The 16569-nt window shown below is 62.0% G+C and overlaps 1 protein-coding gene across 1 annotated transcript in view; it reads left to right on the forward strand.

Moving 5' to 3' along the window:
* The window catches only part of TP73 (tumor protein p73), a 56077-nt gene extending 40621 nt beyond the window's left edge, over positions 1-15456 (forward strand). The window contains exons 6-15 of the mRNA XM_043485953.1: positions 7480-7666; positions 8013-8128; positions 9616-9725; positions 10054-10196; positions 10556-10644; positions 11414-11538; positions 11971-12119; positions 12378-12516; positions 12884-12977; positions 14444-15456. Coding sequence (XP_043341888.1) covers positions 7480-7666; positions 8013-8128; positions 9616-9725; positions 10054-10196; positions 10556-10644; positions 11414-11538; positions 11971-12119; positions 12378-12516; positions 12884-12977; positions 14444-14782 — 1491 coding nt within the window. The 3' untranslated portion in view covers positions 14783-15456. The remainder of the gene's footprint in view (positions 1-7479; positions 7667-8012; positions 8129-9615; positions 9726-10053; positions 10197-10555; positions 10645-11413; positions 11539-11970; positions 12120-12377; positions 12517-12883; positions 12978-14443) is intronic.
* The last annotated feature ends 1113 nt before the right edge of the window (positions 15457-16569 follow it).

A 16569-nucleotide genomic window follows, 5' to 3' on the forward strand; every position in this document is an offset into this window, starting at 1 on the left:
TGCTTTGGGGTTTTCTCAGATCCCAAACTTGGAAGCCAAGCTCGAGTTCATAGATCCCTCAGAATTTCTAGGGCAGGAAAGCCCCCGTGAAAGGTACACAGGGTTGGGTGAAGTAGATGATCAGAGGCTGTTGGGAAAACCACTCAGTGGCCTGGAGGCAGAGTCCTCAGGATCGCAGACATACCCTGGCGAGACCCCCTTCCTCGTGGCGTCTTGGTGTTGGGGAGGGGAGCAGCCAGTGCCTTTAGTACCCAGGGAGGATGAGCCCAGGTGGTGCTGATGTAATGGGAGCGGCCTCATGCTGTGCTGCATGGGATCGGATGTTCAGAAGTCAGTATTCCCTGCTTTGGACCCTTCACTGGGTAGTTACAAGTTCCAGTGAAAACTTCGATTGCAGCCATCTGTACTAAAAGCTGAGAAATGGCCAGCCCCCCAGGTCCAAGGCGTGCAGGTCCCGGGGCTTCTCTCCTGCTGGCCGGGAGCGGGGTTTATTTAGTGAAGAAACACTCTCACTGCTTCCTGACTGGAGGGTGTGGCTTTAACTGTGGTGCCCAACAGGGGGCTTACCTGTGGCAGCAATGGCAGGAAGGTCAGAGGCAGGAGGGTGCTTCCCTGGGGCTCCTGCTGGGACCAGCGTGACAGCCCTCCAGGACGCCACCTTGAGTGTCTGCCACTGCTGTGGCCACCTCCCCTCCCTGCGTCCCCTCAGCCTCCTGCAGCTGGTTCAGCTCTGGCCCCGATGTCCCCAGGCCATCCAGAAGCTGCAGGAAGCTGGGGAAAGGACTGCCCACACTGAACAGCCCAGTGTCCAGAATGGCGTGCCCACAGGCAGAGGCTCTGGGACTGTCGTGTGAGTGGAAGCTGGCCGCTGACTCTTGCCTTCACCATGCCGACAAGGCCACAACAACTCAAAAAGGCACAAGGGGGGTAGGGTGAGCATAGTGGGGGCCTCCTCCCCCGGCCATCCCAGGGGCCCTCCCAGCACTGGATCAGAGCTGGGCTGGTAGGCAGCCTCCTCACGCTGCCTCATGTCGGGCAGTTCCGAGGCCTGGCCACGGCCCTGCTAGCTGGGCTCTGGCCAGAGCGCTCTCTGCATGAGGCCAGCTGGGGGGGGGGATGCCCACTGCAGGCAGGGACACTGGACTTCAAAGGAGACCAGCACAGGCAGGCTGGCAAAGTCAGGGCAAAGTTTGTGGGCAGAGGAACCGAGTTTGGACCCGGCGGAACCAAAGTTTGGTGTTTTGGATGGCAATGCTGCTTGTGCCCTGGGAGTAAGGGGTGGGGGCACGTCCTGCTCACCCCCTCCTCGGGGTCCGGGCTGGCCACATGTTGTGTCTGGGTCACTGAACAAGGACCAGATGGAGCCCAGGGTCCCCACCTGCGCCTGAGGGTGTCAATGGGGCCAAGGGCATGGCCGGCCTCTGGGCAGCTCCCTCCTCTTGGAGGGACCAGAGTGAGAGAGGTGACGGTAGGACCCCTGTGTGCCAGGACCCCCCAAGCACTGTTCACAGGGGAGCCAGTGACTCGACAAGGCCCTTCAGGGTCGGAACTGAGACTCACCACACAGCATCTCAACAGAAAAGTGGGGGCTGCAGCATCCAGGCCAGCTGCCTCCCCCCACCCAGCTAGCTGCCCCCCAACAATCCCCACCTGGACACCCCTCACTGCACCAGGAGACTGTCTTATGCTCCTTCTGCGGTTGAGGGAGAAACCCCCCTCCCTGCAGCCAGAAGGGGCAGGTCAGGCTCCCACCTGTTTGTCCCCTTGTCCCGAGAGGCTGGAGCTCAGCCCAGCTGGGATGAAGGGCATCACAGCTGGCCCCGTGTCCTTGTCCACCTGCCTCTTTGAGCTACGTGCTCTTCACGGCCCCAAGTCAAGCCCAGTGGTGACAAGGGGTCTGGAGATGGAGCTTAGGGGCCCAGGGCTGCGCCACCCCAGCTTTTGGAAGCAGAGCTCTGCGTTGCTAAAACAGGGTGAGAGGGTGACCTCGAGGGGGAGGTTGTGTGCAAGTGGACCCAGCACAGCGAAGGTGTTGGTAAACAGTGGCCATGCAGCTGGTCTCGGGAGCCCTGTTGAGAGTGCATGGTGACTGCACACTCGCAGGCTTCCCAGCCTCGACACCAGCAGACGTGGCCTCCCCAGACCCGCCTGGTCTGTCCCCCCGTCTGGCCAGGCTTTGGGTGGGCCTTCAGCTCCTGCCCCGCTGGCCACCCCGCACAGCAGGCCCAGTGCCTGCTGGAGCCTCTCTCCTGGGTCAGCTCAGCACATCCACTTCGCCCCTGATCTTAGCCCAGGACAGAAGCCACTTCCCCTGCCAGTCCACAGCCTTGAGTGGGATGAAGAGTGGGCTGGTCTGGGGATGCAGCTGAAGGGGGCGCACTCACTGAGGGTGTCCCTGCAAGCCCCAGGCCCCTGTCTCTCTCCTGGGGACAGCTTCTAGTCCACAGCCTCCAGGGCCTCCCCCAGACAGTAGTCAGGGTTTCTCAGCACCAGCATAGCCTGTTTCTACCTCTAGGTCCGCTGGGTTCCCGGCAAGGGGAGCCCCGGCCATCCAGCTTCATGGGGGTGTCAGCAGAAGCATCTCCCACACCACCCCATCCCAAGCTGTGAGCTGTTGAGGAATCACAGCAGCCTTCCTTCTCTGCCGGCCAGGCACCAGCTCCCGCCCTGGGCATCCCAGGTTCCCTGGACCCTCCAGCCACCAGGCCCACATCCAAGGTGGGGTGTTGGCCAGGGGCTTCCTTGTGCATGGACCTTCGCTGCCTTCTGAGCTTGGGTGCCCTGAAGCAGGCTGGGGTGATGGTCATAGGTACCCCCGCAGCCCTCAGACTGGTCACCTCGCTGACGTCTATCAGAGCCCCCCGTGTCCTCAGTCCGTCTCGGCTGAGTGAAGACAGGAGTGTGGGAGTGGATCTGTGCCAGTGAGGGTGGGGGGTGGCCAGGAGTAGGGGGCAGTGTCCTTGTGGTTTGTCACCCTGGGAGGCCTCCTCCCCTCGGGGGAGAAAGGAGGCTGAACCAGGGGTTCCTATGAGCTTTGGTGGCGGCCTGGAACCCCATGAAGCTTCTTGCCAAGTGCTCTGCTGATCTACTCAGGAGCTTTTCTAGGGTGTGAGGGTCTGCAGTCTTGAGGAGGACCTCAAAGGGTCTGTAACCCAAGAGCGGAGAGAAACGTGGGTGTGAGCACCAGCGCATCAATGCACACACACACAGAAAGCAGATAAAAAGTGGTCTATAAAAAAATCATTAAAAAAATAAAGCCCCCACTGCGGGCCCCGTCTCCCAGAATCTGTTGTAACAGATTCACCCAAGCTGGTTAACGGTATTTGCGGTTTGCAAGACGCTACACGTCCCTGGAAAATGACAGACAAGTTATTATCACCTCTCCACTCTGCTCCTGCCCAAACCTGCCCATGCCGGGCACCCAGCTGCCGGGGAGCAGGCGCAAGGAAATTAACAGCCACCACGCCGCGCCTGCCACCCGCCGCCCTCTCCCCCATCACCCCCGCACCAGCCCTGCCAGGCCCGCGGCTTCCAGCCAGGCCGGCCCCATCATGAGCTGGGCGGGGGACGGGGAGGTGTGGGTCTGAGGAGAGGAGCTGGTGGGGGCAGGATGGGCACACACCAGTGTTTGGGCGAACCATTTCCTGCAAACACGAAGGAACACACGCATCCCCGAACAGGCAAGTCCTGACGGCTCCGTGTCAACAGCCGAAGATAAATAAGATTTTATCAGCTCGGAATCTGTTGAAACACATCCATCTAGCGGTCCTAGGGAAGGAGAGGCAGGCGGGAGGGAAAGAGGAACTGTCTCCACGTGATCTTTTCTACAGAACCGAGGAGGACCCAGGAGTCCTCCTTCTCCCTGCCCCGTGCCCAGGATGGCCTGAGGCCCCGGAGCTCTGGGAGGAAGGGGAGGAGCTGGAGAAGGGGTGGGGGGCTCCTTCATTCCCTCCAAGTCCCACCCTGCACCACCCTGCACTGGTTTGCCCCCCGCCCCTCCGGCCTGCCCCCTCCCGTCCCAGGCTTCCCTCCTGCCCTGCAGACCAGCGACCACAGGTGTCACCACTGATGCCACCAGGCTGCGGAGACCTCAGGTCTCGCTCCCTGATGCTACCGGACTCCGGCCAGGCTGGGCATCTGTGGATCCACCCCCTGCTGGAGTCGGGGCTGACCTGTGTGTGTGCCCGAAGGCCACAAGAGCCGCCGGTAGGGAGGGCAGCACTGAGTGGGGAGCACCCCTATGGGGAGCGGTGGAGAGCCAGTGACTGACCTTGCTAGGACCACAGAGGGAGGAGTGTCCTCTCCACCCTCACCGCTGGCCTGGTGAGGCGCCCCAGGCGGCGGTGTGCTCCCAGCCGAGCCGGCTTTTGGCTTTCACCTGGGCGGTCGGGCTGCCGCTGCCCGGCGGTACCAGGGACAGCTCCCAGCAGCTCCTCCCAGGGGGTGGGGCGTCCGCAACTCCGGCGGAGGTGGTTGGTGGGGCTACGGCAGGCAGCCCAGGGGGAAAGGCTGCGTGGGTGGGGCGGGGGTTCTGAAGCCAGGGGGTGATCAAGGAGCTTGGGGGGATAGGGTGGGGGGCAGCAACTTTGCACCTCCCGAGGCTGCGCCTGGAGCCTGGCTCCGCCCTATTGGCTCCATTCCCTCCTCAGTGGGGCTGCCAGGAACGCCTGGTCTTGGTGGACCTGAAGACCCATCTCAGGGCTTGGGCGGGAGCACAAGTCAGAGGGCGAATGAGACTCCCAGAGGGGGACCTGCATAGCCGACCGTCACGCCACAGAAAGGTCTGTCCAGTGGTTAAGGCGTCCCAGCTGTCCAGCCCAGTGCTGAAACTGGGACACTGCGGCCAGACCTCAGGCTGTCTCCCCTTGCAGACCACCCCCCAGTAGTCCAGGCCAGCTCTCTGCAGTCCTCCGCATGCCCCTCCCAGTCGTGGGTCACCTCATTCCCTGGGCCCTCCGAAGGCAGATGGGTCGCCTGCAGGGGAGGAAGCCTCCTCTGGGATCCAACAGCCGCAGCAGGAGGCCATGAGGCTGCGTGGCCTTTGGGCATGAGCGGTGAGCCTCGGCTAAGTAGATTTTTCCGGGGGTGGAGGGGCTCTCGGCTCGTTTCCTTAATGAGCCAAGAGCCGGGCAAACACTAGGCATTCAACAAAGGCCCGCCGAGTGGATGGCTCCCAGCATCCCAGCTTCTTCCTCCATCACTGCTTGTGTTCAGGTCCCTGCAGCCCAACTGAGGCCTGCCATTCCCTGTGGGGCCCTCCTTCACCAGGAAGACCCCCTGGGTAGCCCCCTGGGCTCCTCCATGACGATGACCAGGCAGTTTCATCCTCAGACTAAATGCACACTTGTCTCACGTCAGGGATGGGTCCTGAAGCCTTGTAGGTGGGTGGACAAGAGAGCTGGGCCCTCTGCTGGCACCTGGAGTTTGCTTTGGGCTGGGCTACCACTGCCTGGGCACAGGTCTCGAGACAGGGCACTCAGCTGATCTCCCAAACTGGTAAAGGGGCAGCATTTATCCTGATGGCACAGGAGGTCAGCGGTCACCTCCCTGGGATGCAAGCTGCCCCCTGCCCTGTGTTGCCTCTGAGCCTGCTGTCTGGCAGCTGAGGGCCAGGGGGTGTGCCTGCCTGCAGCAGCGGGGTTGCAGGCACATGTGGACAGGGCACCTGGGAGGGGACAAGCCCCGTGGGCATCCGATCCCTTCCATGACAGGGGTACAAGGGCGCTCGTCCTGCAGCCAGTGCCAAGGGAGTTGGGCAGGGACCCCATCCCCCAGGATGCCACTAGGGAGACCCTCCCTCTTGTTCCCCGAGCCCCCCAGACCCACCGCAGGGACAGGGCAGCGTTTCTGGCTGGGTTTCAGTTCATCGGAGGAAGGACAGCTGTGTTGCTCAGGGCCAAGGGCTGGGCTCAGGGTGAGCTCCATCTCCCTTGCTCTTCCTGGACTTGGAGTGGCTGAGGTTAGGAGGCCCTGAGGGTCCATTGTGTCCCTTGGTGGCCAGAGAGGCAGCACAAGTAGCCAGAGTGGCCTTCATCTATGGGTCAGGGTGTCAGGCGCCAGCTTCCTTGGCAAAGGTGAGCTCAGACCTGCTCATCCTCTGGACTGCAGCAGCCCTGTCTCCAGCCTGACCCCACACACCATGGTGGGGTATGCTGGGGGCTTCCCAGAGCCTTGTGGCTGGGGCAACTCCCAAGTCCCCCTGGCTTGTGGGGGGACCCAGGGGTGTGGCATGGGAACAGGAAGCATCCTGTGACTCTTAGAGCTTGACGTTCCCCACTGTCCCTGGGAACAGACGGGGCCGTGAGGAGCCCCCGACGGGCCCCCAGGAGCCAGTCACAGGAGGACAGCCAGCTTAGAAAGGGGTGGACACCCCTGTTTCCAAGGGGCCCTTCCATCAAGGTCACTTTGGACTCGTGAGAGCCAGCCTGGGTCTTCAGGTGGGCCACCTGGGCCCCTGGGCACTGGCCCTGGAGGTCCCTGCAGGTGGCATGAGCATCATCCCATCCTCCCCGGGTCAGGGGCTTCTGTTAGGGGTCCTGGGGCTCTGTGGTCAAAGCCCCCCACTTGCAGTGGCCAGAACCCAACCGCAGGGCTGGCCCCTCCGAGGATGGTCCGGGGAGTCCCTGGGCCTGTCTCCTCTGCATGAATGCCGGAAGACCTGACTCCAGGCTTTTAAACCCGACGCGGGATGCTGCACCTCACCCCTCAAACCACTACGGTCTGGAGGCTCCAGGTCCACAGGCTTGAGGCGCCAGACCTGGCTCCCAGCCCTGCTCTCCAGCAGCTCCTTCTCACTTTCCTGTCCTCATCCATTGTTATTGTTGTTGTTTGTCGCTCAGTCATGTCCAGCTCTTTGAGACCCCATGGACTGCAGCACGCCAACCTTTCCTGTCTTTCACTATCTCCCAGTTTGTTCAAACTCACGTCCATTGAGTCGGTGATGCTATCTAACCTTCTCATCCTCTGCCACTTCCTCCTTTTGCCTTCAGTCTTTCCCAGCATCAGGGTCTTTTCCAGTGAGTCATCTCTTCACATCAGGTGGCCAAATTATTGGACCTTCTGCTTCAGCCTCAGTCCTTCCAGTGAACATTCTGAGTTGATTTCCTTTAGGATTGACTGGTTTGATCCTGCAGTCCAAGGGACTCTCAAGAGTCTTTTCCAGCACCACAATTTGAAAGCATCAATTCTTCAGCACTCAGTCTTCTTTATGGTCCAATTCTCATCCATAAAATAGACCTAATGGCACCTCCTTTTCCAACCAGTGAGATCCAGACAGAAAGCGCATCCTCCCGGCCGCACAGAGCACTCAGGGCACCTGCTGAGTGGGGCTAGGGAGAAGCTTGGAGGGAAGGATGCCCAGAGGTGTCCAGCAAGGGCTGTCATCCCAGGGCTTGGGGCAGGGGCTCCTGGCGGGGCACAGCGTGTGGCGGGGGTGTGGCGCTGGGCTGACCAGCCTCACCCCAGCCCCCAACCCTACAGTACTCCCCGCTGCTGAAGAAGCTTTACTGCCAAATCGCCAAGACGTGCCCCATCCAGATCAAGGTGTCCACCCCGCCGCCCCCAGGCACCGCCATCCGTGCCATGCCCGTCTATAAGAAGGCGGAGCATGTGACTGAGGTCGTGAAGCGCTGCCCCAACCACGAGCTCGGGCGGGACTTCAATGAAGGTGAGTGTCCCTGCCCCCTCCTCTGCCCTGCAGCACCCTGGAGGGAAGGAGAGGGCTGGCCCGGCCTCCTTCCTGGAGGCAGCAGGTCCAACGGGAGGGCACTGACAAGTGGGCTCAGCATCCACCTCACCAGTCCTGTGTCCTGCCAGCTCTGCCCCAGGGCCTTGGGTGTCGGGCGGCGGTGGGGGGGGAGGGTGGCGGGGGGCGGGGGAGGGTGGCGAGGGCGGGATAGGGCTGCTGGGTCAGATGCCCGGGGCGTGAGGCCCCGAGGCAGCTGTGATGTGCCCAGCACAGGGGTGCAGCCCCTGGCTGACACCTCTCTGAAGCAGCCTCCTCCTCTCGGCAGGACAGTCCGCTCCCGCCAGCCACCTGATCCGCGTGGAGGGCAACAACCTCTCGCAGTACGTGGACGACCCGGTCACGGGCAGGCAGAGCGTCATGGTGCCCTACGAGCCCCCGCAGGTAGGGAGCCGGGCGGGGGCGGGGCAGAGGCCCCGCAAGTCATTTCCGTGGTGTCCAGAGTTAAGTCCAGCTGTGGGGCTCCTCCCTCGTCTTCACGTCCGTCGGTCCATCAGTCCCTCCCAGCCTGACCCCCAGCTTGGGGGCAGCCCCTCCAGCCTTCTCTGGCCATTTGCACCCCCAGCCCTACCACATGGGGTGGGCCTGGTGACCCCTGAGCCTCAACCCAGCCCTTTGTCCCCGTTCCTGGTTCTGGGCGCTGGGGAGGGAGAGACTCAGGCCAGGGGGAGTCAGCCAGGTGGAATGGGTTGTGGGGGGGGCCCCCGAGGAGAAGAGGACAGACCTGCAGTCGGGGGCATAGCACTACTTCACCCCCACCCTAGATCGGAGACCCCTCCCCCAGTGCTGTAGCCAGTCCTCTAGGGATTCCCGTTCCAGGCCTCACTCCTGTACCTGGTTCCCCAGAGGCCCCCGTGCTTCCCTAAGGAACAGCCCTTATGTCAGTGGGACCAGGGCCCTGGGAGGGGTTTCCACCCTGGCTTCCCTCCCCCAGCCCTCAGCCTCCAGCCCCTCTATAGCCTCTAGGACTGGCCAGGAAAGCAGGGCTCTCCTGCCCCCTGGTGGCGGCCACGTGCTAGGAGTTCTGTGAAAGGCCAGGTTTCCTAAGCCATCCTCCAGACCCGGGGAGACCTCGACACCTGCCCATTTTGTGGTCCTAGGATGCCCTGGTGTCACGAGTCCTGGGTCCATAAACTCCCAGGAACCAGTGTATGTGGACCCCACTTGGACAGCTCTGGCCCCTCCCTCTGCCAGAGCAGTGCCCAGAAGAGCCCACACTGCAAAACACACACCTGTGCCCACAGGGGCCTGCGCTCATACCCAGCTGCTGGGGCGACCTCCAGCCTGTGTCGGGGTGAGGAGGTGGTGGGGGCAACCACCATGGCTCTCTTGGTTCCCACAGCCAGCACAGCACATGGCAGTCAGTGTAGTGCGTGAATGGATAGGTTGTAGACAGACAAGTGGATGCGTGCGTGGATGGGGCATGGGGGATGGATGGATGTGAGGTGGAAACATGCCTGGGGGCATGGATGATGGACAGATGGAGGGTGGATAAATGGATGGTTGGTGGATGGATGGAAGGATGGGTGGATGAAAGTAGATGGATAGATGGATGGATGGTGGATGGATGGGGGCTGAGAGATGGATGGGGGCTGAGAGATGGATAGGGAGATATGTGGATGGATACTTGCATGGATGACAGACAGATGGTGAATAGATAAATGGATGGATGATGAATGATGGATGGGAGGATGGGTGGATGGAGGTAGATGCATGGTGAATGGGTAGATAGATGGCAGAGGACCAGAGGGCCCAGCAGCCTCTTGCGCACTGGAGATGTGAGGGATGGGTGCTTGGAAGCCCATGAGCCCCACGCCTGTGGGTTGAGGCCACCTGCTGACACCACAGCCTCCCTGCCTCCCTGTGTGCAGGTGGGGACAGAGTTCACCACCATCCTATACAACTTCATGTGCAACAGCAGCTGTGTTGGGGGCATGAACCGGCGGCCCATCCTCATCATCATCACCCTGGAGACACGGGAGTGAGTCTGCTGGAGGTGGGAGGTGGGGGGGTGGGTGCGCAGGGATTTGGGCCAGTGCTTCTGGGGATCTTGCTGGGGAGACAGCCATGACCAAGGAGGGGTGCTGGCCTTGGAGGCAAGTTTGGGGAGGGGCCCTGCAGGCCGTGTGCTGGGAGGGGCTGCAGGGGCTGCAGGGGCAGGCACCACCCTGGGAGCGAGGCAGGAGACCTGCTGTCCTGGAGCAGCTGTGCTCTCAGCCCTGAGCCCATCAAGGCCAGTCCCGTGGGGTTCAAGGCGGGTGGGGAAGGTGGGCCCCTAGAGCTCACGGTTCTGGCTGTGCCCTGGACAGTGGACAGGTGCTGGGCCGCCGGTCCTTTGAGGGCCGCATCTGTGCCTGTCCTGGCCGAGACCGCAAAGCAGATGAAGACCACTACCGCGAGCAGCAGGCCCTCAATGAGAGTGCTGCCAAGAGCGGGGCCGCCAGCAAGCGCGGTGAGCGGGGCTCGGGGCAGGGGCAAGGGCGGAGGGCAACTCCGGACTGTCAGAGCCAGGCCACCCTCGGGACGAGCTGGACCAGTCTGGAGACTTTCGGGAAACATGCAAGCCTGTGTCCAGGGGACAGAGTGAGCCCCGGCCATGTGGCTGCCCCCCAGTCCACTCTGTCCAGTCTGGGTGGCTGCTCGAGTTTGCTCATCCAAGTGGGTGACTGGGCTCCAGGCCTGTCCACGAGGGACACCTCAGGGAGGTCGGCTCAGGCCGGGTGGCGGGGCGGGGTGAGGGGGTTGGCTTGGCTCACCTGCATGTGCCCCGCCTCCTCCCTGCCTGCTCACAAAGCCCCTGACCCCTGCTAGCCTTCAAGCAGAGCCCCCCTACCGTTCCTGCCCTGGGCACCAACGTGAAGAAGAGGCGGCATGGTGACGATGACGTGTACTACATGCATGTGAGTCCCGTGGCTGCGGAGCTCAGGCCAGGGCATGGCGGTGCTAGGGGGAGACCCAGGGCCCTGGGGGTGGAAGGTGCCATCCAGCATGCCCTGACAGCTGAGACCCCCAAGCTCTGTGGATCCCAGAAAGGAGAACGAGGGCCCAGAGAGCTGGACTAGCCACAAGGGGAGCAGGTCCACTGATGGAGCTCCCAGAGCAGGAGGGCGTGTTATGGATACAGTGATATAGTGTGCAGGGTGATGCAGTCCCCCACCCAAGGGAGCAGGTAGGAGGAATCCCACAGCCTGCTGGGCCCCAGCACATCACCGAGCTGGGATGCGGCCACCCCAGCACAGATTAACCCCCACCTGCTTTTCTAGGATTGGTCTCCATGATGTGAGCTTGTTTTTTGTCCTTCAAGGACTTGTCTTGAGTCCTTCAAGAATGAGTTCCTTGTTCTAGAAGCCCCATGTTTGTCCAGGGCCCCCCCACCCCAGTACCTCAGGTCTGCTGAGCTCTGAAAAGAGGGAGGAGACTGTGTGGCAAAGACGCAGAGGTAGTAAGGAGTGGGTGTGGTTTGCATGGACAGGAGCCAGCCCACCAGCTTCGCTCAGACCTACTTCTGGAGAGGAGAGCAGGACCAGGGGACCCCCCCTGGCTGTAGGGGCTGGAGAGCCCTGAGAAAGGAGAGGCACTCCCCTGCGCCAGGAGGTGGGGGGAGGGGTCTGGGGCCAGGCGTTGTCTACATGTCCTGGGCAGGCAGAGGGTCCGCTTATCTGTGCTCAGGTGCGGGGCCGGGAGAACTTTGAGATCCTGATGAAGGTCAAGGAGAGCCTGGAGCTGATGGAGCTGGTGCCCCAGCAGCTGGTGGACTCCTACCGGCAGCAGCAGCAGCAGCTCCTGCAGAGGCCGTGAGTGCAGCCCCTCCACCCCTGCCCCCAACCCCAGTCTTCCTGGTCTTACCCACCTGTCTGATGTGGGGAAAGATGGGGCTGGATGACCCAGCAGGGAAAACACAGCAGCACCAGGCAGTACCCCTCCTCCAGGAAGCCTCCCTGAACTGCAGCATCTCAGTCTAGAAGTCTGCTGAGTGGGGGCCAGGAAGGGGTGGTCGGGGTGACACTGACCCACCAAGAATAGGTCTGGTTCCAGGGTCAAGAATGGCCTCCCTCTGGCTCCTACCCATTGCCCAGGACCTGCCTTTGAGCAGGCCTGTGGCGAGTGTGGCCGCTGTCAGGCAGGGAGGCTGGGCTGGAGGCAGGCGCTCTGACCCCCGTGTGGGTGGGGTCTCCAGGCCCCTGCAGCAGGGGGCTTCACTTGGAGTTGCTGTCCCTTCTGAGCAGGAGCCACCTTCAGCCTCCATCCTACGGGCCTATCCTCTCGCCCATGAACAAAGCGCATGGGGCCGTCAACAAGCTGCCCTCAGTCAACCAGCTGGTGGGCCAGCCTCCCCCACACAGCTCAGTGGCTGGGCCCAACCTGGGACCCATGGGTGAGTGGCTTGGGCAGGGTGGCTGGGGCGGGGGGCGGTGAGGGAGCCTGGCTCCAGACCCTCCTGCCCAGCTCAGGACTGCTCGGGGCTCTTGATGGTCGGGCCCTCCTGCAATTCTGGCCCAAGAGCGTAAGGCACAGTCCCCTCTATCCACTCCAGGTCTTGGGGAGGGCCAAGCCTTACGAGCCTCTCCCACGCAGCCTGGAACACCTGGCCTGGCCCGCCCCCCTCTGACTGTCCCACCTGCTTTCTGCCCAGGCCCCGGGATACTCAACAACCACGGCCACACCCTGCCGGCCAACGGGGAGATGAATGGTGGCCCCAGCTCCCAGTCCATGGTCTCGGGGTCCCACTGTACCCCGCCACCCCCCTACCATGCTGACCCCAGCCTGGTCAGGTACGTGGGCCGCTGCTGGGTGCTGCCACGAACCCAGTAACCGCAGCCCTGGTAGCTCCTGGCTGCCTCGCCCCAAGCCCGAGGTGGGGGTCTCTGCCTGCTGTCCCTTGCAGCTGGTGCTGTCCCTGCTCCGCTGTCTGGAGAGCAGATAGAGGGAGTGGGGGAGTGAGCCTCCAGCAGGTGTTCAGGAGGCGGGCACAGAAAGCCAGGGACTCCCTGGAGGCTGCGCCCAGGTGAGCGTGGGCTGGAAGCTGTGGCCACATTGGGCCGGCGGGGGAGACCTGGGGGTGGCTGGTTGCTGCTCAGATGGGCCGTACAGCCAGGTTTTTACAAGTTAATGCTGCTCTGTTTCCCCAATTCTCTGCAGTTTTCTAACAGGATTGGGGTGTCCAAATTGCATCGAGTATTTCACCTCCCAGGGCTTACAGAACATTTACCATCTGCAGAACCTGACGATAGAGGTAACTGCCCAGTGGGGCAGGCATGGGGAACCCACCCCCAGACCAGAGTGGGCCCTGTCTGCAGGCCAGGGAACTTTCTCCTCTTGTGGTGCAGTCCCTCCATTTCCCGTCTTCCCGTGTGGGGGGGGCTGGGGAGTTTGGAAAACCCTTCTTCCTGCAAGTAGCCAAGTCTACTTGCTTACACCCAGCATCACGTGGCTAGACAGGACTTGCCCCAAGTCCCTCATCTGGACTTGAGTCTCTGTCCTGTGGCTTTTCATCTGAGGGTGGGCTGTCTCCAAGCCATGATGAATTCCAGAAGGGGAAGTCCAGAAGGGACCGGGTGCTGCTTTAGCTCAGCACCATTTACACAGGGCAGGGCGGGGGTGGGGGGCGGGACTGAGGCCCAAACCACTTGCCGTGCACCCACAGCAACTGAATGTCCGGTCTAGGGTGTGCAGGGCTAGAAGTGCCCCACCCTTGGCATCCTGACCCCTGACCCACAGCTCGGGCTGGTCTTTGGGTTAAACCAGAGTCCCAGCAACGAGCACTCATAGGGCTTCCCAGGTGACTCTAGTGGTAAAGAATCCATCTGCCAATGCAGGAGATGTAAGAGACACGGGTTCAGTCTCTGGGTCAGGAAGATCCCCTGGAGGAGGGAATGGCAACCCATTCCAGTATTCTTGCCTGGAGAATCCCATGGACAGAGGAGCCTGGAGGGCTATGGTCCACGGGGTCGCAAAGAGTCAGAAACAACTGAAGCCATTTAGCACAGTGTAGAGCCTGGAGTTGTCTTGAGTGTAATGACTGTTAGCTGGAGGCCGAGAGACACAGGTGTCAGCGGGCCGGATCCCAGGACTCCAACTCAGTGGCCTGGAGCCTCTGTTGGACCTGCTCCACAGTCAACCCTGGGACAGAGGCCTCCTCCCTGGCCAAGGGATGTCGGTTTGCCAGAGGGAGCGGGGCCAGTGGCTCAGAGGGCAGCCTTGTCCTCTGTCCACTGCCCTCTCTGACCTGCCCCTGGTGGCCTCACTGGAATAGCTCAGGGCCCAACCCTTCCTCATCAGTTGATGCATTGCTTGGCGGGGTGGAGGTGGGGTGACAGGAACCTGAGGCTCTGTTTTGTCCTGAAGTGGGGGAACCAGCCCTGAGGCTGGGAGGCAGGGGTCCTCCAGCACCCGGTGTGGGGGGGGGGGGCTCCATCTGTTACTCTGACTGTGGTCAGGGCCCCAGGCCCTATGGGGCCCACATGACCTCAGTGCCCCACTCCCACCTCATGTCATTTCTCGTCTCTCCTGTACTGTCCAGGGCAGAATTGGGTGTGGCCAGACCACCAGGCACAGGGCTATCCGGCACTGTCTACTTCTGTGCCCCCGCCCCTTCCCCCTCAGTGGGGGCTCGTCCCCCCTCCTGGTCCCCCATTGGCTGTGCAGGGCAGGTGATGTCCCTGGTGGGGGGAGGGCAGAGCCTGACGGCTGCTCCTGCAGGACCTGGGGGCCCTGAAGATCCCCGACCAGTACCGCATGACCATCTGGAGGGGGCTCCAGGACCTGAAGCAAAGCCACGACTACAGCACCCAGCAGCTGATTCGCTCCAGCAGCAACGCAGCCACGATCGCCATCGGGGGCTCGGGGGAGCTGCAGCGCCAGCGGGTCATGGAGGCCGTTCACTTCCGCGTACGCCACACCATCACCATCCCCAACCGCGGGGGCCCGGCCGGGGGCGCGGGGCCCGACGAGTGGGCCGACTTCGGCTTCGACCTCCCGGACTGCAAGTCCCGCAAACAGTCCATCAAAGAGGAGTTCACGGAGAGCGAGGCCAACTGAGCGGGGAGGACAAGGCCGGACCCCCTGCCCCGGTGCTACCGACGCGGAGAGCGGAGAGGGCGGAGTCTCCAGCCTGGCGGCCGGAAGCCTCGCTGGATGGCTGCTGCCTCCCAGTAACCAACTGGCCTGGGAGGCAGGACCCCTGGGCTGCGCCGGTGAAGTGGGGAGGCCGCCCGGAGTTGTGCTGAGGATGCGCATCCAGGGTCCGTCCTCTGGAGGGCTCACCTTCCCTGCCTCTCCTTCCTGGGGGCTCTGCTGACAACTGCCAAAAAGTATTTTTTGATGTCTCTGGCTCTGGGTAGGGATGGGGGGCTCGGTGCTTGTCCCTAACACGTCTGTTCTCCAGTCCAGTCTCCAGACTACATCTCCGCCCGAGACTTTTCCCTCTGCTGGTCTTGAGGGTCGGTCTGCCCCTTGCACCCTTGACCACTGGTGTAAAGCCCACTGCAGCCACCTCCCATTTCCTGCCCCAAACAAAATCGCAAGTTTCACTGGAATTGGGAAGACTGGTCCCTCCCGGGAGGCAAGGAAACTTCGGGTGGATGGCCTGCAGCCAGCCTCATGCCAACACCTCTGGCCACAGTGCCCTTCCTCCAGTGGCTCCCTGAGCATAGACACGGACACAGTTTCCTCAGACTACTGGGAATTGTCAATATTTGATAAAATGATGCCCTTTTTCTACATGTGGGTGAGCCTTTTCTTTTTTTAAACTTTCGTTCTGAACGTCTGTGTAAACAAGATGGGCTAAGAAAGGGGCCAGCCGGGTAGGATCCACAGCAGGCAGGGGTGGGTGACTTGCTCCCCCATGCAGGGATGGGTAAACAGCTAGCTGCAGCCGCGGCCCCACCCTGCTCCCTGGGAGGCCATGTTCTGTGTGGGAGGGGCCCTCCTGTCCTCACAGTGCTGAGGCCGGTGGAGGGGGTCCTGGCCTCTATGGGCAGCTCAAGGAGTCAGCGGGCTGGGAGAGACAGTGTCTGCACCCCCCAGGGCAGTGGGGCCGGTTGGCCAGTCCTGTCGTCAGGGAGACTTCTGAGCCAGAAGCAGGACCACAGGAGTCGTGGGCAAGGGGATGAGGCAGCAGGGATGCAGGGAAGCCTGACTCCTGTGTAAGCTGAGATATCACCTGGTACTTACTTGCCTGACACCTGTCTGTCCCTCACTCTGCATGGTTCCCTGGGGTTAGTCTGTCATCATCTGAGCCCTCCTGTCTCTAAGTCATGGGGAAGTGCAAGGCTCCCAGACCAGGGGCTGATGCGGACAGAGCCCTAACCGCTCTTTGGGTTCTTTCCCTTGCCATAATCCCCACCCCGCCCCCAGCCCTGGGAAGTTAGGAAGCAGCAGACTGTGACCACTCAGGTCCACTCTAAAGCCAGGATCTCAGTCCTAGGGGTTCAAGTGCCATTTCCTGTGTTCAGTTCCCAGGCTCTTCAGAGGAGGGCACTGGGTGGGGGTAGGGGGCACCAGGAGGGGGGGTGGGAGGGGTGGGGTGTCTGCTGTCCTCAGTGGCTTGGAGCCCAGTCAGGAATGGAGCCCCAGAGCCAGCTCCACCCCTGACTGGCCAGCAGTGGCCCTCTAGACCAGGGCTTTATCCTGGACGTGGAGTATGCACACTGCCTGGTTCTACTTATTTAAAAAGCATTGCGTGAATGCAGGTGCCAGAGTCTAGGGTAACACCCCCTCCCCCCACACCATAAGCTCCCTGTGAAGCTCCTTGAGGTGGGAGGGGGCGTCATTAGCACCTGGAGGCCCCACGCACAGCCAGGCCTGAGAGCCTGGGGACAGAAGCC

This window comes from Cervus canadensis, chromosome 13, assembly GCF_019320065.1.
Source record: "Cervus canadensis isolate Bull #8, Minnesota chromosome 13, ASM1932006v1, whole genome shotgun sequence".
NCBI lineage: Eukaryota > Metazoa > Chordata > Mammalia > Artiodactyla > Cervidae > Cervus > Cervus canadensis.